The sequence below is a fragment of the Amyelois transitella genome, chromosome 10 (assembly GCF_032362555.1).
Source record: "Amyelois transitella isolate CPQ chromosome 10, ilAmyTran1.1, whole genome shotgun sequence".
NCBI classification, from domain to species: domain Eukaryota; kingdom Metazoa; phylum Arthropoda; class Insecta; order Lepidoptera; family Pyralidae; genus Amyelois; species Amyelois transitella.
Window position 1 is genome coordinate 6148919 of NC_083513.1, and position 22393 is coordinate 6171311.

The 22393-nt window shown below is 33.1% G+C and overlaps 2 protein-coding genes across 3 annotated transcripts in view; both read left to right on the forward strand.

Annotated features, from left to right (window-relative positions):
• LOC106137635 (peroxidase) overlaps positions 1–4068 on the forward strand; it is a 53082-nt gene extending 49014 nt beyond the window's left edge. For both annotated transcript variants that reach the window (XM_013338494.2, XM_013338495.2), the window contains 3 exons: positions 904–1105; positions 2366–2474; positions 3315–4068. In XM_013338494.2, coding sequence (XP_013193948.2) covers positions 904–1105; positions 2366–2474; positions 3315–3396 — 393 coding nt within the window. In that variant the 3' untranslated portion in view covers positions 3397–4068. The remainder of the gene's footprint in view (positions 1–903; positions 1106–2365; positions 2475–3314) is intronic.
• Positions 4069–20357: 16289 nt separating this feature from the next.
• Positions 20358–22393, forward strand: part of LOC106137658 (tachykinin-like peptides receptor 86C) — a 28946-nt gene continuing 26910 nt past the window's right edge. The window contains exon 1 of the mRNA XM_060946260.1: positions 20358–20540. Coding sequence (XP_060802243.1) covers positions 20404–20540 — 137 coding nt within the window. The 5' untranslated portion in view covers positions 20358–20403. The remainder of the gene's footprint in view (positions 20541–22393) is intronic.

Sequence of the window (22393 nt, forward strand, 5' to 3'; positions counted from 1 at the left end):
TGTTTACTTTTTTCAACATCCATCTTTAATCATCAATAGAAAGTAATCCGACAATTTGGTGGCGTATTTTGCCTTTAATATACTCCTATGGTTTACACCCACATATACCTCGGTTATGTTCATGGCGGATGTTTTGTTTGAATGGGGTACTCAGGTTAAATTGTTTCGGCAGATAATTACTTAAATGTACGAATTTAATTAAGTCGGCACGTGCTACTTTCGATCACATACGAATTTTTGGAATGAATTTTGCATCTTTGAATACGTTTTGTCGATTTCATTAACCAGATTTGTGTATGAGAGATGTTTTGTTATACAAGTACCTTTTATAGATTATTTAATATAACGTATAGTAAACCATGGTAATTGTAATGTATTTTTTACCTTTTGCGATTGTACAAAGTATTAAATGTCATATTAATCACAGTCTACATAAGGTTACAAATTGTTTAATATAAATTTGTATAAATTCATTACATATATTATTACATACATATCATCACGTCTATATCCCTTACGGGGTAGACAGAGCCAACAGTCTTGAAAAGACTGAAAGGCCACGTCCAGCTATTTGGCTTAATGATAGAATTGAGATTCAAATAGTGACAGGTTGCTAGCCTGTCGCCTAAAAAAGAATCCCTTGTTTGTAAGCCTATCCCTTAGTCGCCTTTTACGACATCCATGGGAAAGAGATGGAGTGGTCCTATTCTTTTTTTTTATTGGTGCCGGGAACCACACGGCATATATTATTAACAATACCTTATAGGATATTGTATTTACTGAAGATAGATAAAACTGTCTCCCTTTACGTATAAACAAAACAATACTAGAAGAAAAGAAATTATGTTTATTTACATCTGAAATATGGATATCTGATATGTCTAATTAAAGATTTATTTCTAGAATGTGGAGGTCCTACAATCCCTATACGAGTCGCCTGCAGATGTGGAGCTGGTGGTAGCTGGGTCCCTGGAGCGCAACGTACCCGGGGCCCAAGCGGGGCCCACTTTCCTGTGCATTCTCACGGAACAGTTCTATAGGACTAGGGTCGGTGACCGCTACTTCTATGAGAACGGGGTAGACGCTGTCACTGCCTTTACACCCAGTAAGTATCGAAGTTCATATGTGTTATGGTTTATTTGTTAGATACTGTAGACTGGTGGAGTCGTAAATGAGGACGTTGGAGGACAAGGTCGGCGGAAAGTCTTGCATGAGCTGAGAAAAGCTGAAAGAATGTGGCTCAGGATAGAGATCGTACAGATAGTCTTTGTATGCATCTTAATTGCTTTCGGGGTAGACAGAGCCAATAGTCATAGCACTTGAAGGACGTTATACAAACTCCTATAATCCATTTATAAATTGATTACTTACAAATTACAAAGATTGAATGATTCAAGTAACTTGAATTTAACGGTCCGCTTAAGTGAGATTATAATACGCAAGAGAAAGGGTTGTTATTAAAATACAGACAAGTGGCTAGCGACCTACCATGCTTTCGTAATCGTTATTACATTAAGCAATAATGGGATTGACATGTATTTAACAAAAGGTTTCCTCCACACTTGGGTCTGCGGGATTTTGTTAAATAAATAAAAGGTCCTTAAATCAATAAAGTAAAAAAAAGTAATCACTCCACCATATCACTTATATCGGAACTATCTAAAAACTGAAAATCGGCTGAGTAAGCATCTGGGATAGGCTTTTTACTGCTCAGTAACATAAAAAGGAACCACTCTCGTCGAACCCGGTTGCCCAACCTTTTAGTAATACATGATGCGTCCCTTATTTCAAATATTTTCCCCACACAAAACGATATTTAAATGACCCTATACTAACACTTCAGTAAAATTACAAAAGCAAAGATGATTCTTATATCATTCAGCCAAACAAATATTTGTAAAGTTGGAAGTGAAATTATTGTCTAATTTTTCTGGAGGTCAAGATATTTCTATACTAATGTAGAACGAGAAATTTCCTATTTTGGAAATAAGAAGTTTGGCAACCAATCAGACTTGAAGTTGAGATATAAATACTCAATCAAAAACTTGGATGACAAGCGAGGAAGATCATTTTGAATATGGGAAGTTCGTTTTTAAGTTTTAATTTGTTTTCTCTGAATTTGGTGATTATAAGACATTTTCTAAAAGAAATATTTAAGAGTAGTCTGAAAACGTTATATGTATACCTAGTGTAACTTTGTTCTATGATACTTTAATTCTAATTGTTCAACATTTTGTTTACAAGAGGATTTAAAGAGCAAACTACCGCGAGATTGCCGTGGTTTTTTTTAAACATGTAATTATATAAGCTATTAACAACTCAAAAGAAGAAAGCTCCCTTTGTTAAACATTTCAATTGATTCCAGGCCAGTTGGAGTCGATTAGGCACGGCGCGTCAATGGCGCGGCTTTTCTGCGACAACGTTGAAGAAATCACAATAATGCAGCCTAAAGCCTTCCAGCAAATAAATCACGCGTAAGAAAATATTGAATTATTTTGTCAGAAATATGTAGACGAAAAGTATATTAAGTTTTAAATGGGGATTGGCTTCAATAAGAATATTGGTAGCTTTGTTCTGTAGCCGAAGTACCTATGTACCAGTAGGGACTGGTACTATTTTGACTATCTACTTTTAATGTTTATATTGTAGATGGCCAATTTTGTGTTCATGCGTAATATAAGTATGACTTAAATTTTATTAGCCGATCTTGCTAAGGTAATGTTGAAACTTTCATTAATTGATATCCCATAATTAGATTTGAAATAATTGTATTTTATATCAGTCTGTTTATAACCTGTTTGTAGTATCGTAAAAATATATTTTACAGGCAACATCTCGATTTTATAGACTAAAAGTGAGGCTATAAAAACAACATACTTAGCAAATCAATGTAAAAAGATCTTTGCTTTGATATAAAACGAAGTTCAGAAGACGTAGGTAGATAGATCTCTATACCTAATGAAATTGAAATTATTTATTTAGAAAATGATTAGCCTTATTTCGTTATGTAATTTTTTTCTAGCTTAGCTATTATTTTGTATTCATTTTTCGGAGATTTTGTTAAGTGAATTTTTAGCGCAACCCTTTTACTAGATGAATTTAGATAGGTACCCTTTTTGATTTTCTTTGCCTAATACCTTCTATAAAATTTGAAACAAGTATAAGTAAGTAGTTGTTAGTTTAATAATGGAGCAAAATATTATTATTCCTGAACTTGCTGAATTTCGGAAAGTCAGTCATTTTTTTAAAGATGTTTAACCTTCCTCTGACTTGTAAATTTATTTAACCTAATACATAAGTCTTTTCTTTTACAGAAACAAACTGGTTCCATGTGCCAATTTGCCGTTTGTAGATTTGACTCTATGGCAAGACGCCAGAAGAAACAGCTACAAATAATTTTCTTAATTTTAAATTAATATTTTAATTTAAATTTCGCGAAAATAATATGTAGTTATCATGTATATTTTTTTAAATACTGTAAGATTATATTTATTACTTAATTCATGAATATTTAAAAAATATGATTTTATACGTGTACTTACTGTTATAATTACTGATGTGTTTAAATGTTACCTCCTTATATCTAAATTGAGAATGTTTAAGCTCGAATAATTTCTTTAACTTATTCCGTGAATACTTTTATAGTTACCGATTTATATTATAAGTATAAAGTGTAATATACCTATAATAATTTGTAATATTTTCGTGTTTTCGTGCACAATTCTTAAGTTAGTATTTAAAAACAAATAATGTTAATTTATTTGTACAGAATGTGAAGAATAAGCGAAAATGATAATCTTTGAACATGTGATAAAAGTTTACTGTTCAAAATAATTTTGATCGAAATAATACTGTTAAGGAAATAAAAGAAACTTCAACGCCATACAAGAATAGCCAATTTTTATTAATTAATATACAATACACTCTACGTTTACAGTTTTTTTCAGAAGCTATAGGTACCTATTTGTAAATATTGTGATCATTTTGTAATGTGATAATGAATGAACGTATGTTGTAATTTTTAGGTTACGAAAATCTCATGTTTGTGTAAATACAATTTCATACCTTTCAATTTGTTTTATTTCAAAAATATTTCTTTTTACACTGAGAGAAACATTATTTTAGTTAAAGTGTCACCTTTCTTTCTTACGTCGTCGTTACCCTTTTCCACTCTTTCCGTGGAGTCGACACGGTACAATTTATAAGTTTTCGGTTCTCTTCTGTTTCTTGCCATCACCCTTTTTTACGCATACTTTACGCTGTTCATCTCTGTTCTGGACTTACTATTTCTAGCCAAAGTTTCACCACGCCTGATTTGATTGAATAATGAATACTTATTCAATATTTTCAAACAAACTTTAGTTCAAAGTGGTTTCCAGAATAACATGACAGAAATCTCTAGCAAACTGCTGAGCGAGGCGATAATGCCACAGATTCAGAAATCGAGTGGAGCTGGACGTTCTTATCACATGCTGAATGAACGTGCAATCAATGAAGGAGTTTGCCACTAACTCGACTAAGTTAATCGATTTTGGATGTAGCCAGCGTTTTGATTTAAATTTCTATTTTAAAATCAGTCAACAAAAATCAACTTCCACTGTTTGAATCTAAATTTCTTCCTAAGCCATAGTACATCTGAACGTGGTATCTCACTCTCTCGAGACTGTTGGGTATATCTACCTCTCAAGGGGTAAAGACGTGATTACCTATATACATATAGGTAGGTATATGTATCAACAAAAAATACTCTCGCCGGTTTGGTCCGTTCCATTTACTTATAGTCTTTTTTTAGGTTTTTAACTTTATGTTGCCAAAAATTTCGCTTTATGATTTACTAGAACTATAAAATATTTGTCAATTAATTAAACAAAAAGAAAAGAATCAGTAAAATTTCTTTTTTTATCAATGCAGGTATGCGTATAATTTTAAATGGTACCTACAGAAAAGCGTGAGGTCACATTTACTAAATTAAACAAAGGAGCTAATCAACAAACAATCTTCTTAAGTTATCAATACAAAGTACTTAACAGAATCAAATCTAGGAAATAAAGCAATCTCGATGACCACTGGAACAACAGTTCTATTTGTGTTATACTATTCGTGTTATTATTACTTCTATAATTTTAAATTTTATTTTATTTAATGACGTCTGTAGTTTGTTGTGCCAATGGTCATAAATTGTGAGCCTTTGAAAGTTATTTAGAAATTTATATAATCCAAAATGTAAGTATATTTGTTACTATTATACTATTGATGTTAAAGCATCATGCGGAATGATAGTTAGTGGATATTTATAATGATGTACGAAAGATAGCTTGAAAAGGCAAGTAATAAAGGTACTTAATAAACTTGAAATTTTTCTATTGGGAGATGGATGGACCGATTAGTTTAAAAATACATCAATATTAAAGCTTGTAAAACAATACGAATACAATTTATATTGTGGACAAATATGAAAACTGGTTAAAAGTGCTCATAGCCTTTCCATACATTTCTTGTTATTGACTATGCAATGCATGTTTCTGACGGAAATTAAAACCCAGAGCCTGAATCTATTTTGAATGTCTGAATCCATGACTTTTGCAAAAAAACGTTTTACGTGGCGAGAATTGAAAGCTGTTGTGGAAATTCCTTAGTTTATAGTAATTTCATACCCACAAATGTTTAATGCAATGATCAATTGCTCTTTTCATATAAACTTTGGTAATTGTCTTTATCAATTCTTAACTTAAATGTATAGGTATATTATCTTTATTATATAAAATAGTTACTTCTATTTCAATTATTTAGTGATCACAATAAATCATGTTATACGCAGTATCATGTTTACTACAGATTTATTTTTGATAATTCAATGTGATAATTCAAACATTCTTGTGAAATAGAATATTTTGAGATTAATAACGATTCTATTTATACGCTGGGCTTCTAATAAAAAAGGACTGAAATATTGATACAATACTTTCTCAGTCCATGCCTAGCTTTATTCCCTCGACAATTGTTTTATATTTATGGGTCGGGATGCGGCATCAACATTCCTTTTTTCTAAGGCAAGTTTGTGGCACGTAGCTAGCTATAAAAACTTTGTCCACCACGGCACAGCACGTAAATGTTACTCACATATTCTTTGTAGCAGAATATACACGAGAAAGGCTGGGGTGAATAGAAGCTAAGTCATATAAATAGGAAAAAGTGTGGCTATATGGAAGCAGCTACCTACATGGAGAGTGTGATTAGGAACGTAAGAAAGGGAAGGCCTTGACGAACTTACTAACCTAGATCGAATCGGAGAGTCGTGGTTCTTGATTTCATATTTATAAATATGTAAATAAATGTAAACTTTCAAATAGAAATGAACTAAATTTTGTAGAAATCAGTTATGACAAATGTAAATGGATAATATGTTTTTATTCTAATTTATCTACGACGATCATAAAGTTACCATCGCAGCTTGGCAGCATTTATTTCATTGCTTTACTGCTTTGAATTTTTATAAAAATAAAGCGATTCAAATTTTTTTAAATTAATAAATGACAATATTAATAACCAACACAAGAATTTCCATCAGCTACCCTGCGGTCTATCAATATTTTTTTTGAGGCAAGAACAATAATAAGCTATTGGAATATCCTAACATATTATACTTCCATAGATAAACAAACTGAGCCTTGTTTTTGTTATTAGGTCACCTCAAGGGCGTGTTTTGTTTCGACGTAATTTATGATTAGAACAAAAGAAGGTCATTGTTACAATATAAATTATTGTCTTCTTCCTCTTGGCGTTAGACCCGGTTACATACTCACCTCTTTTTAGAAAAATCCGGCCGGCGTTCAACTTTGACAATGATCCTGTATTTCACCTCTGATCTCGGCAACCTTTGCAGACACATATCTAGTTCTCTCAATGTGCAGGTTTCCACGCGATGTTTTCCCTCGCCGTAAGAGCATCGTTTAGCAAAGACTTTAAGAACTTTATACCAAAGACTTGCGAAATGAAACTTAACTGGTATTTTTATAGATCGGCTTAGGGTATTTCGATCTAAAACTTGATAAAGCTTGCTTATTATTATCTATTACTATTTAAAATCAGCAATTAATAATAATTTTGAATAAGAAAATGTGTGATGAATTAGATTATACCTTCTAGTTTGTGGAATTTATAAATTTTTACAAGTATCTCAATAAACGATTTAAAGTGATTGGTTGGTGCCGCTGGCACTAAAATCTTATAAAATGAAATTTAGATTTTCTCATTGAAATCTCAACTTAGTTTGGATGAAATGAACGAGAAACATTGAACCGAATGTTGCCTTTATACTAACTTTTACAAATTGTACCCACACTTAAATTCTCAGTGGATATAATTAAGAAGTTGTATGGGCAGTTATATCAAGTTTAGCGCTGCAATTGTTGTCGGATCATCCCTTTACTAAAGCAGCCGAGGGCACTTATTCGAATGAAATTTATGTTCACAATAGTGTATATCATATGTGTAAGTTATGTTTTTACAAGAAAATTAAACATTGAACGACAAGATTAATATGACAATTATCCAGCACTATAAGTAGAGATAGTTTCTTAGATTTCTAAAATTATTTATTTCTAAATAAAGCAATACAGGATTAGGAGTTTGTTGTGAGAGTTTTTATGTTGAGAGAGAGAGAAAGAAAGATATAACATCAAACTAAATTAAAATAAACTATCTACATAACTATCTAAACTATATATCGCATTTATTTATTGTTTCCTCTAACCAGTAACCTTTTGTCGTCAACATTAATCCTGGGACACTAAAGTAATCTTGCGGTTTTCTTGCTAGTTTCAATCCATCTTAATTTTACCGTCAGTCCATTTGGATCCATCCTACTAGTTGTTTCAGAGGTTTTTGCCGTATTATAATGTCATTTACACTGAATAATACGTTTTTTTGCACGTATGATAAAGAATAACGAAATTACTTTTTGATTGCAAAATAATATTTCGTAAGTAGGCATTGCTTTATTTAATAAGCAGCCATGGCTTCGCCTAACTATAATTATTTATTTCTTATGAAAGTCGAGTAAATTCGAAATAAAATTCGTGTTGTGTAAAATATACTTACATGATGTTAGTAATTTGACAGTAGAAATTTCGTTAAAATTCGTAATGATTTATCATATTCAAATATTTTTTCCGTAAATAAGCTAGATATTAACCTAAACAGCAAAATCTGAAAGTCGGTCAGATATTAAACGCGACTTGAACAGGGTCCTTAGAAATGTCAATTCAGACTTAATACTAATTGTTAGACAAACATTTGAATATTGTCTAACTTTATAGGCCAACGAGAATTTTATTGCTAAATAGTGACAGCTATCTGAAATTGAAATTTTGCTATTTCTTAGTCTGAATACAATTAGACTGACTAGGCAATCGCATGATGGTAGTATTCTGAATTCAAAAAGTGTCATAAAGTTTATTAGTCTATTGATGGAATTGTGCTGTATTCTAATTGTTTCAATTAACATTTTAGTTTAATTTACTTTAACCTGGTTGTCAACTTTAAAGAGATCATGTAAAATTTTGTTTTAACTACGAATAACAATAACTCTTCTTAATCAAAATATGTTGAGTAAATAAAGTAGTTACCTAGGTACTTATTTAGCACTCAGTAGTACTTATTTTTTTAATCTTGATCAACCCAAAGATTGACATAAATATTCTTTGTAAAGTGTTAAGAAATAAGAAGATAATGAAAAGGTGAAATATTAAACCTGTCACTATTTAAATCTCAATTCTATAATCGAGCCAAGCAGCTGAACATGACCTATCAGTCTCTTCAAGACTGTTGGCTATGTCTACCCCGCAAGACATTCGCGGTCTCATAGCACTGATGAAGTTAACTTATGAAACTCATAAAAATACAGTTTAGCGCTTAGAAAAGGACATTGGCTACTTTTTGGCAATTCCTGCGGGACAGGAAGAACGGGGATTCCAGTTAATTCGAGCGGAGTTGTGAACGAAAGCTAGTATAAATTGAAGATATATATAGTATAGTATAGTCGATTGAACTACAAGATGAAGGGCGACTTGCGAAGGTCCTCAATTTGAGGTCGCCAATGAATGAAATTTCTGATCACGTCTCGTCATTCTGTACCTAATAGTTAGAACTTGTTAGAAGTGGCTGAAGATAACGGCGACAGAATTAAATCAACTAGGAATACGTATGACATAGATACGTACAAATAATAACGTCATTATCACTCACGGGGTAGACAGAACCAACAATCTCGATTAGACTCAAATACCACCACGTTCAGCTGTACGACTTATTGGAATTAAGTCTGAAGAAATGAATTGATGGTTACATTAAGATATTGAGGGATTCAAGAATATTGATAAGATATATATTTTTATTATTTCTCTCTCTTACTTGCGGTTAACTTAAAGATGGAGGAAAAGGGAAGATGAGACATATAGGAAATTACGAATCTGAAAGTTTGTTACTACGCCTCGTCACGTAATTCCCAGCATATGAATTTAGGTCTAAGTCTGATTGTGGACGGGAACGAAAAATTAAAATCTTACTGAAAAGCTCACAATATCTTTGTAGTTATCTAATTCAGAGGCCACTTCTAGATTGGAGACCTTTGCGAATAGAAAAATAAGTTTATAGGTAGGAACCATTTTCAAGTTCTAAATAACAATTATTTAAAGACATAATATTTTCATGTTATAACACCCAACAAAATGCGAAATTTGTAATGAAGAAGGAAACTTTATTTTAGACATATCCGGTGTTGTTGCTTCTAGGAAACCTTTCTGACAATTGAAGCGTCATAAACTTTGGAAATTAACTAATATTCGGTGTAACATTATACTCCTCGATTCAAATAACGCGAAAAATATTGCTCCGACCTGAATGCGGTTTTCTAAAATGTGTTAGGCTTAGATTAACTTAAAAAATGGATATTAACATTTCTCCCCCCGATGTCTACAACTTTTTAATTGATATTTTGTTTACGGTAGACGAAATCGCGGACAAATGCTTGTAGGTACGTTTAAAAAAAATGTGAAAAAGAACGCCAAGTGCTTAATATTAAACTTAATATTATAAATGCGAGCTGTCAGGAATGAGAAAGTGAGGTGTTGGGGTATTTTTCATAGGGGAGGAGCCACGGGTGAAAGCTAGTAGATATATGAATAAAAAAAGTAACGCAAAAACAAACATGCAAAGTAAGGTGCTAGCTGTCCCGGCAAACGTTGTTTTGCCATATAAATAATTTTAATGTAAAAAAAAAATGTTAAGGGTAGACAACCCTTATCACTAAGGGGTATGAAAAAAAGATGTTGGCCGATTCTCTACTCAATATGCTCACAAAATTTAATGAAAATCGGTCAAGCCGTTTCGGAGGAGTACGGGAACGAACATTGTGACACGAGAATTTTATATATAAGATTTGTTTTAATATATCATAAGTAGTAAGAAGAGGTTTTTCGTGTTGCGTAGGTCCGTACTGAAAGTCAAATGCAGGAATTGGGGCGAGAATCTACACGGCTATTTTATATTTCTTATTGATAAAGAAACCAAAATCAGTAAATCAAACTCTTAAAATTAGTCAGATCACGTAGCGGCTTCGCGAAACTTTTCGACTTTTCTTGATAACACGATTTGAAGGTTTCTACGCCAACACATACACTAAACAATCTCAGAAAGTAACTCTTGATTGTTTACAGAAAAGAGCACAATAAACCCTTTTTTATTCTATTCAACGTTAGAAACCTGTTGGACTATTCTCTTCGAGTCAATGTTATACAAAACTTTCTATATAGATATTTTGTATGTAATAGAAACGGAATGCTTGGAGGTTAGGACATGAAGAAAAGATGAATGAACGTAGGTTGCCTTAGAAAGTACAAGGACATGTTAATGGAATCGTTAGTAGGGGAATATTATCCTTTAGTTAGTAAAATTAAGAGGATAGTGCCAAGCGGAAAGATATAGACTTTTTCTTAGTTAGTTTTATGTCTCTTATGAAAAAGCAATGACGCAACTAACTTCGTAATTGAAATGAATACTGCAAAAGGCAAAAAAGATAGTGCCAATCATGGACTTCATGGAGTTCATCGTGGGAAAATACTATTTCTTATCTTCGTCTGTTCAATTTAATTAAGAGTCTCTACATATATAAAAAGCACCTATTCATTGGTTCAAACAGGCAGAAATTGCGGGAGCCATAAATAAAACAGGCTATTTACATTATTATTCGGAGTTGTTGTGAAATTCGCTCGCGGTTCTTACGACGCCATAAAACCCAATTTAAGGGTAGCCATGGAACGTGCTATTACAACTTAGTACAAGATGTCGATAAATAATACACCATTTAACGGACAGCGACAAGCTAGGTCGGGAGCTGTGATGTAATATTGTTTATTGTTGCTTGCGTTCAGCATAAAACATGCGAAGGTACATAGGTGTTTATGGATTTGAGAGAATTAGGAGAGCATAAAGCAAATATTTCCTGTTATTTACGCGGACGAAGCAGCGCGCTAAGGGGTTAAAATAAGTTTACTATAATTCCATAGTTTTCGAATATAAACTTATTTGAATCACCTTATTTCGTAAAAAATACTAACTACTAATTGATATTTTTTCAGTGATGATCAAAGGAGAAAAGGAACAATCAAAAAATATGCAGACTGATGATGACTGATATTTTGTCGAAGTTTAAAGAGAAATGGCGACAAAAACCCGTCAAAAACTGTCGCCAGCAATTCAATACGGTTAGCTTGACGTGATCGGTGTTCTCAAATCGGCAGCATTATCTCAGTCACTGATTTAAGATTGAATTTAGTCTATTTTCTTTGATCAGAGTGTTGTTTGAAACGTGACTTAAGAACTTTTTTCGTCTCACTTTTCATAGCAACGGCTTTGTTTCTACCTCGCTTTGTTCTATGCTGAGTTTTCATTAGAAACAATTTTCGATTACGTACATTGTTTTGGGTAAATCGGATTCGTTTAAGATATCATACATACATAAATTTAATCACGTCTACATCCTTTGCGGGGTAGATTTAGCCATCGCTTTTGAAAAGACGGATAGGCCACGTTCAGCTGTTTGTTATTAAGTATATAGTGGCAGGTTTCTAGTCCATCGCCTAAAGAAGAACCCCAAGTTTAAAGCCTATCCCTTTGTCGCCTTTCACGTCGTTCATGGAAAAAACATTAAATTGTCCTTTTCTTTTTCTATTATGCCCTGGAACCAAAAAGCACAGAAATGAGCTGAAATTTGATTTTTTTTGACACAGTTCTGCTTTTGTTTCAAGAGAAAGGAGAAAGATAATAAATAACAACAATGGACAATAGCAACACTACACGTTCTAGGCAATGGCTGAGGGTTATGAATTTACGAGTTTAGACCACTTGTTTTGTTCAATTACCCATCCTTTATTTGGAGCATCCGCCGTTTGTCACTTGTTCGTAGCGTTAACTGTTGTTCTTCGCACAAGTATCGGAATATTTTGTGTGACGCATTCCCACTTCTTATTTCCTCCTGGTTGGTCCCGTTTATGTATTCACCTCTCCGGACACGAGGAGCGAATTAGACCGCTGTCCAGGTTTGGGTAAGTTAGGTTTTTACACGAAGCGACCGCCGTATGACATCAATCTTTACAGGAAATACACACACACACACATGGTCACGTCTATATCCCTTGCGGGGTAGACAGAGCCACCAGTCTCGACAAGACTGAATGGCCACGTTCAGCTATTTGGCTTAAAAAGACTGATTGGACACGCTAAATTTTTTGGCTTGATGATAGAATTGAGATTCAAATAGTGACAGGTTGCTAGCTCATCGCCTAAAAGAAGAATCCCAAGTTAATAAGCCTATCGCTTAGTCGCCTTTTACGACATCCATGGGAAAGAGAAGGAGTGGTCCTATTATTTTTTTTTTATTGGTCCCGCACGGTAATAATGTTTCAGACAAATATTTTAAACTCGTGCTTTAAATTTGATAAGTTTATTTTTTTTTTAATAATGATATGATGTGTTCGTTATACTCGTAAGTAGGCGCTTATGTTACTCAAACGTTTATTCTCATGTGATTTCTAGAAGCGGGTTTACGTACCTAGTAACCATACAATAATAATTCTAGCCAAAACATGGGCCCAAATCTTAAGGTAAATAAATAAATAAGATCATAGATGAATCTTCCTTGGCCTAGATTACTTATAAGTTGACTTACATAAATGTAATAAATTTTATAAGCATACCTACTGTGCAAGATTATAGGTAAGTAATAATATCTTTTTACATTAGATGTAAGAAAAGATTTCCAAATATATTTTTGTCAGCAATTCTATTTCCAACTTGAAACTAAAACCACATTAACTATTTGAATTGCCCTTCTCAAATATTACAAAGAAAATAGTTTGAGAATAGAAACAGACAAAACAAAAAGCAACGTGGAAAATATCTTATTACATCGCAATAAATTCTTGGTGCGAAATAAAAAATATCCATTTTCACTGTATTCGTGCAACAAAGTAACAACTCTGGTCTTTCATCTTTCCTCTAATAATAAAAAAATGAAAAGTGAAGAGTTTTGTGAAATGTACGTGACTTAACAGTTTTTGTGTGGAAAATCTTTGAATCCTGATTTTGTTCATGAATTTTAAGATGCGAACACATATTGGAGTCCGTTCAGTTTTCAGTTGGGTTTCGTGCGCGCTGCGGTCCACACGCGTACTTTTCGGTTCTAGTCATTTAGCAAAATAACTTTTAGTAATGTGAAGCTTTAACTGATCATAAATGAAAGTGATATAAAGTTATTTTAATAATGTGAAGTAAAATTATTTTGTTTCAAATGTATGAAAGTTTGATAAGTTGCAGTGCGTTTTTAGTTTTAGTGTTTCGGATGATATGTAATTGTGAATAAGTAAGATATGAATATTTAATTTTTATGAAAAATATTAATCTTGTTATATTGTGTTGTGTTGTAAATATCGCCGCAATAAATTTTTCAAATATTATTTTTCGCAGCCAGAAAGTTAAGTCAGATACCTACGACATAAATATTTTTAATCTTTATTAGGCTTTTTTGGTTACAACAGTAACAATATAATTTCTGTAAAAGCTTGAAGTTAACTATCGTTAGTTCTTATAATCATCACAGGCTTAATAAAGTACTGATTGTGCAAATTGCGTTATAAAATATCATTTGGTTCACAAATAACTTAAGAATATTAAGTAAAAATTACATTGAGTGAAAGTTCACACTCACGAAAGAATAAATAGCAGCGTTAAGTTCTGTGTAAGTACACAGAACTTAACGCTGCTATTTATTCTTTCGTCGTAATTCAAGTAAATAATATTTTAATTAAATGCATAACCGGGATAGTTCACATTTTAAGGAAATTAAGTAACGGGGTATCTGCTTAAATTTATTACTTCGTCTATGCGTACCTTGGTTTTACCATAATGGTGTTTATGATCAGCGTACTACAGATGAATTAATAAAAAAAATAGGATTTAAACAGTTCAGATTAGGCTTATTCAACTGTATGTAGCCTATGACGCGGAACGCGGGTCATGTTTTGATAAATAACTACCTACACATTGAAATTGTTCAAGCTGGCGAGAGGATTCCGCTGAACCGAAAGAATTTGAAATGGATTTTTCGTGTTCTCTTTTGTTTTCAGATATTAATAGTGTGTAACTGGTATTTGTTCCATAATCTAAATATATTTATAAAATAGGACACTAAGTGACTGATTGACTGAGATATTAATGTTCAGTTAAAAACGGTGTGTCATTTGGAATTCTGGCATGTAGGTATTTCATGTGGTCTAGGGGTGTGCACAAAAAAGTACGGTCGCGTTCATAATTGCAGTCATAGTTCGCAAAACTTTATAGCTTGCACCGCTGCTATCACTCACACATTCACACAAATAACACAATAAACAACAAGTTGGGTAACCCGCCATCAAGAAGAGGGTAGTGAAAAAAAAAAAGTCGTCCGCTAATCAACACAGCGACACGCCACACAGCGGAGATCCATGGTGGAACAGTACGAAAATAATGGCTTCATACCGACCAGAATATTTGCGGAACAGTTCGACACATCAGTGGTTACTGTTTTGTGTTTGCACCGTGAGGGACTACACCACAGACAGCCAGCAAGAAAGCCGTATTTATCAGAAATAAATAAGCAAAAACGTTTAGAATTTGCTCCGCAGTATTTGGATTTTGACTGGAAAAAAGCGATATTTACGGACGAAAAGTTCGTTTATTTTATGTCATCACAACACGGTAGACTTCATTTATTTATGGCGAAGAAATGCAACTCAGTATGAAGAAAAAAATATTGTGCCAAATATGGAGTCTGGACACATCTCTGTAAATATATGGGGCTGGATGAGTGCTGCTGGACCTGGGGAACAGGTGTGGATAGCAGGACGCGCTACAGCTGCTCATTATGTGCAAGTGCTGCAAGAAACCATGTTACCAACTGTGCGGTGTATTTATCCGATTGATGATATGCCAACAATATCATTTGTGCAAGACAACTGCCCTGTGCATCGACTCCATATAGTGCGTGAAAGGTTCTGCCAATTTATATTAAAAGTACTAATTACTTAGATAGTATTTTAAGGACAGCTTCAATATCTTTTCTTTATGAAAACGAATAATTAAGCTGTAACCTTAATAACAGGAGATAAGTGGATGATACAATAAGTGTAATATACTATATATGTATAGCTTTATATAATAATCAATATGTAAATAAAACTATAGGTAAACTGTTTCAATAAAATTTACTAATTTTAATTATTGAATGTTTTATTTTGCTCCCTCTTGTTTAATATTTCTTGCTGATTTCCGTGTTTGAAAACACGGGTATTGTAATTCTTAGATATCAGTTAGTTGGTTAGTCAGTCAGTTACTTAGTTCAAATGGCACCTTGAAACATTAAAAATTGTCAATAACATTAAAATAGACAAAAAAATCCTTGAATAACTTCGGAATCCAAGTAACGCTAGGAGTTTATCTAATATATCTTAGATCTCACTTGCTCACACGAAGTAATAAAATTGCTACCCAATAACTTTCAAAGGAACCACAACCTATGTTAGGGTCGTGTGCAGACAAACTTTCAACCTTATTAAAATGACATAAGTCTGGCAGGCTTTCCTCTATAGGTAAATCTTATGCAAATAATGAGAGACGACGATATTTCGATCGACAATTATCGGGCCCAGTTCGGCCATCGTTGATTACCGTCTCTTTCTGTTTTGTTATGTTATATGTCATAGAATAATAAACTCTTTTACTTAGTAATCATTGGTATTAAAGACCGTATTCATTTAAAGGAATATTTATTCTTTTAAATGTGCATGTGTGTGTGTATCTAGTGGAACCACAGTGCACGCTATTTTAACCCGTAAGAATTTTAAAACTATGACTGCAAATATGAACGCGATCGTACATATTTCCAAAAATTTTCACAGGAGCAGAAATAAGTGATTTTTTTCTTTTCAAGCAAGTAAGGCCGCGGGTGTTCTATAGCAAATAAATAAACAGTGCAACACACTTACATAAAAAGATAACAACACTTATCCAAAAATTTTCAATGTACGAAATACGATGAATTGAGTAGATATTACGATATATAATCGATTAATATTTATAAGGTTTCTTAGACATTTAAATAAATCCTCTTGGTTTGCACACCAAGTAAAACGTTTCTTCATTATACACACCTATGTAAAATCTTTTCTTCATATATACTTACATATAGTCACGCCTATATCCCTTGCGGGGTACACAGAGCCAACAGTCTGGAAAAGACAAAAAGTCCTCGTTTATGGCTGTATGGCCTGTCTTCTGCTTCGTCGTTACCTTTTCCCACTTTCTACGTGGGGTCGGCACAGTATATTAGTTTTTAATGTATTTATATGTATTTATTTAGCCTGTGTGACCTTTTTAATTATATAGTGACAGATTGCTAGTCCATCACCTATAAGAAGAATTCCAAGTTCGCCTTTAACGTCATACATGGGAAAGACACGAAGTGATCCTGTTCTAAATGGCCGGGAACTACCCTGAACTGTTCTTTTTCCCGTATCAAGAATACAATCGATTGATTACATATCATTAGTCGACGTCGTATCTGGTAACCGAATCCTAATCAGACGTTGACGAGAAAAACGGCTGTCATATATAACTCATGCACATTTGGGACCTGTACATAAAAAAAGAAGTATTAGTACAAAAGCTTGAGACATTAGTTAACGATGTATTGGCCAAAGTTAACAAATTATAGTTGAATAGAAAAAAGTCTTAAATATACTACACTACTTAGTTATAAATTCCTTTTATTGGCGCTTTTAATTCATCATGTTCCTCTTCATTTCAAATTTTCTACCATATGAAATTCCATGTTAATTATTAAGCGCAATCTGGACAAATAAATTTGTTCAAATTTTTTGTTTTCTCTATGTTTTCATTATTTTCGTCACACATACATACATACATAAAATCACGCCTACATACATAAAATCACGGTAGGCAGAGACTACCTCTTTCCACTTGCCACGATCTTCGTCATATATCTGTCATTCTAGATTTCTTGATAAAGCTGTAAGGAATCTGTTAAAAATATTGCCTTAATTATCTTCTAAACCCTTTAAGCTAGTGAAAATGATACCTAGTGCCAGTTAGGTCGTCTGTTTGTTTCAATCTCAGACCGGATTGATGCGGATTATTTACTAGATAAATATAGTACTGTTACTTGAGAAACCACTTTAACTAGTCTTTATTTTCTAGTCGCATTGTTAGGCTTTTTAGTTAGACATTTTATTATTAGTAAATGTGGTTAATGCATAATGTTGTCAAACAAGTTGCGAACAAAACAAATTTAATTTAATTTTCCAGCGCACCTGAAACCTAATTATAAATTTACTACGTAAAATATGGTCATGCACATGATCTAAATGACCTTGTCATTGATAATCAGTGCTATTAGCTAACTCAAATCCATTATTTGTGTTGTGCTAGTGTGCTTTATCAAAAAAGGAAAAAAAGGCATACAAAGAACCGTACTTTCAAAGATCGAAAATATTTTATTAGGCTAAGTACACACAAGTGTTAAGTTGCTAGTTGCAATGAAAATAAGTTTTATTTTAGGCCTGCTTTTGGCCTGGCCTGCGTTGTAACGCAAGCGATAGAGGCTCTAAAGAAAATTGCAATATTCTATTTTTAACTATTTCTTTAAAACTTCACTACATTCTATTTAAAATTCAAATGCTGTTAAAGTTGAACTAATTACAATGAAGACTAAATATAGACTTTACTTTAATGATGATGTATGGAAAAATCCCAGTCAGAACTGATTTTAAGTAATTTGTTATTAGGGACAGTTTTGATTGTCTTTTTTAAGTCACATCCATATTAAAGTAACTTTTTTTTTATAACATTTTCAACCAGTAACTTTTACTGCCAGTGCAATTCTGTGGACGTAGTACCTACACCTTTTCTCTTTTCTTTCTCTTTATCCTGAAATTGAGAATACAAGTCGTATAAAGTGCACTTCTTCCATTTTAAATGGAATTTTTGGAAATCCTCTCTCAGTGCCAACAACTTTATTAGTATTGAAACAAACAGTGATAACTACCAATTAAGCGATACGCGTTCTCACAACACAATTAGTGTATAGCGACTGAATGTGTAAAGAGGAAATAAATTTATATATCCCAGTTGGCCTTTTTAGGACCCTGCAATTGGCGCAGTTTTCCTCAATAGATATAATCATGATATATTTTTGCACATCGTTTCTCGCACCAAAAATAAATAAAACCTCTCTTCAGATGTAATGCAATAAATAGCAAGTTGTTCTTTATAACAAAATGCGAAGTACATACTAATGTACTTCGCATTTTGAAAAAATAATCTAAACAATGATTTTCGTACTAAAATTTTTTATTTCAGCCTTTTTGCCCTGTCAACTTATTTATCTTTCCAAATCTTTGAGTTATCTTTTGACATAATCATATTTCAATTTCAATGACATTTGAGTTTCTTTGTGTTAGGAGTCTCTTTTATCTTAGACTCTTATCTAACGAAATTGAGAATGCAATCTTTAGTTATTGTGTTTATTTTATTTAATTTGTTAGCCTGTTACTATTTAAATCTCAATTTCATCAAACGGAACGCCTCTTTTCAGCCTTCAATCGATCCTTTGCTAAGTCTACCCCGTATGGACTAAAAGCGTGTTTATATGTACCTATGTTTGTTGGCCAGACGAGTTCAGAGATCTTGGTTTATTGCGAGGGGAATGTAGAGGATGTTATTTAGTGTGAGCCCAAGCCTATAAGTTATAAATGTCTTGGCAAGGTGAAATAGGGTCTAAAGTTACTGACCTCGGGAATAATGGAACCCGACCTACTGTTAAGGCCGGTATTTCGCCTGATTAAAATAATTGGCTAAATTAATTTCACCATTAGTTACGATACAACTCTCTCTCTCTCTCTCATGGTATCGTATCGCGGATTGATATAGTTTCAAAGTTCTATCAAAAACATCTTAATGTGTAATGGATTCATAATGTTTATACAGTTAACTTTCTCCGTAAAAATCTGATTTATTATTACTAATTGGCAATGGTTTGTCTATTCGTCTATATCCTAATATTCACAGAAAAATATGAAGTGGTAGTTTTAAACTATTCTTTACTACATACCTAGATCAATATACCTACTTTATTAAAATCACCTTTCAGACGAATTTAGAACCCCATTTTTTTGTAAATTCGGTTAAAAAGAACAGAAATCTTATTGCTTATTCGCAATTTTCAACATTTCTTCTATCACTCGGGAAACTGGAGCAAGTAGTATGAAATTCCTTAACAATATCCCTTTTTTATCGCAATATCCAGAGAGAGCAACCGGGATCCTACACGATCCTATACAAAAATATATGTAATACCTGCGCGTTTTCATATTGTAAAATTGCGTCAAGTAAAATATTTCTTCAAAAAGAAAATTTACGTTAGTATTAGATGAATGTGACGACATTTTAAATAAGACTATATATTTCACATTTCGGCCTGCGATCATTTTTTAATAAATATCTTCCTTCAAATTAATGAGCACGTAAGAATTTTGTCAGCTTAGTTAACGATCTTGTAAAAATTCAGTAATGGAGCACTTGAGATGAATCGTTTTCATTAAAAAAGGCGTGTTTTTAAATATTTATAACATGATAAATTGGAAATCTTAAGTTTATATGTATGTAGTAGGTGTGTGGTGTGCAGTGAAGTGTAAACAATTATGCAAATACACAATGATATTAAAAGAAAAAGACACTATAAATAAAATCATAATTGTGAAAATAAAGTGCAGTGTAAGTTAAACAAGTGACAAGATGGACTCGGACACTGACTTGCAGAATTTCTTCAACTGCGCCCAGCAGATCTTGGCCAAGGATAAACTGTCCAACCTGAATGCCACGCAGATGGTAGATCTGCTGACGAGCGAGATCTTGGGCGATATTAATCTCAAGTAAGTAAAGCTTAAAAGTTTACATTTAAAACAAAAAAAGGCATTATCAGAAATAAACGACTTTTAAAGTGTTAGCCTTTCTCGTGCGTTTATTGGTGTTATAACGGATAATAAAAGGTATAGATTAATTATTATGAAGGTATTTTCTGAAAATACCAATGCAATAAATTAGTAGGACAATCATGATAAATGATTCCTTATTTGATTTATGGGTCATTTGCAATTTCCATGAGAATTTCCATTGCATTGAATTGCATTTGGGAATATGAATTTAAAATGAGCCACATACATCGTGACGGAATATCATTAATTCTGCAAATGCGCTACTTTTTTTAAAGATCTTATAACTTTGTCACAGAAACAAATCGATGAAATCGATACGAATCTACCGTGGACTTCTGCCATTCTAAAGAAGTAAATAAGCGTCAGTCTAGTAAGCGAGAGGCGTTAACCTGTTTAAAATACCACGACGACAATTTGCTGATGATGTTTTCTAAAGTTCATAAGTATATAAATCAGTGACCGTCCTGATACTCCAAAAAGCAATAAAAAGATTTGCTCCAAATTACATTTAAGGCATAGGTATATACAATCAATACTTACGATTTTTTTTGCAGCCGCTCATCAGACTGAATAAGGAAAAAACTTCCAGAAAATATCGACTGTATTTTCTGGTCTCCAAAAATTACTCCCCATAATACAAAAACGACTGAGAAATAAGTAAATACTATATCGACGACTAGCAACTTTGGTGATATTTTTGAATTCCTTTTATGAAAGGTCAGTTGAACATTCAGGTGTAAAATATGTTCTCAAAATCCGTCTAAATCCTATTATATGGGACCATCCAATATTTTACACCAAGCCCTGCTTATTGTGTGATAATGTAAATTAATCGAATGGTAGATGTATAGATTTTATCCCAGTTTAATAACGTTATTTTATGTTGCTTGACTTCATTCTACGCTCACGTAAAAAATCTAGGAAGAAAAGTAGACTTCCTAGGTATATCAAAGTTCAGTTGTATGTTTTATCTCTGTACCAATTACATATCAATATTTAATATTTTTTCATAAGAAATATAAATAGAAAGAAATGACAGCATGTAATATTTTGATTGAAGGAGAAAAAGTTGGGCAAGTGAAAGAGTTTGTATATCTAGGATCAAAGTTTACGAGTACATCAGATGGCAAGTGTGATAGTGATATTGAAAGGAGAGGTTCGCGGGGAACATGGCGAATGGAGCTTTGCATGCCTTTATGAGCATTTAGAAACTATCCAAAAAGGCTCGACTGGCTGTGCATAGGGGCGTGTTGGTCGCAACATTAATGTATGTGAATGAAAGTTGGGTATGGCAAAAGAAGCACGAAAGCAGAATAAATGCAGTGGAAATGAGAGCGTTAAGGAGTATCATGGGTGTGAAATTGAGTGACCGGATAAGGAACAGCGTGATAAGGGAATGTTGTGATGTGAAAGAAGATGTAGTTACAGAAATAGAAAAGGGTATGTTGAGATGGTTCGGTCATGTGGAGAGGATGAATGAAAGCAGGTTGACTAAGCAGATATACATGGAGAGTGTGGAGGGAAAGGTCGGAGTGGGAAGACCTAGACGAACGTGTCTTGATCAAATTAAGGACGTCCTGGTAAAGGGTCAGGTCAAAAGTACCCGAAACCGCCGAGCTTGCATGAAGAGAGTTACGAATGTGGATGAAGCGAAGGAAGTATGCAGAGATCGTGGCAAGTGGAAAGAGGTAGTCTCTGCCTACCCCTCCGGACAAGAGGCATGATTTTATGAATGTAAGTATAAATAGAAATGATATTATTAAAAAAGTTTAGATTGAAAATGGTTAAAA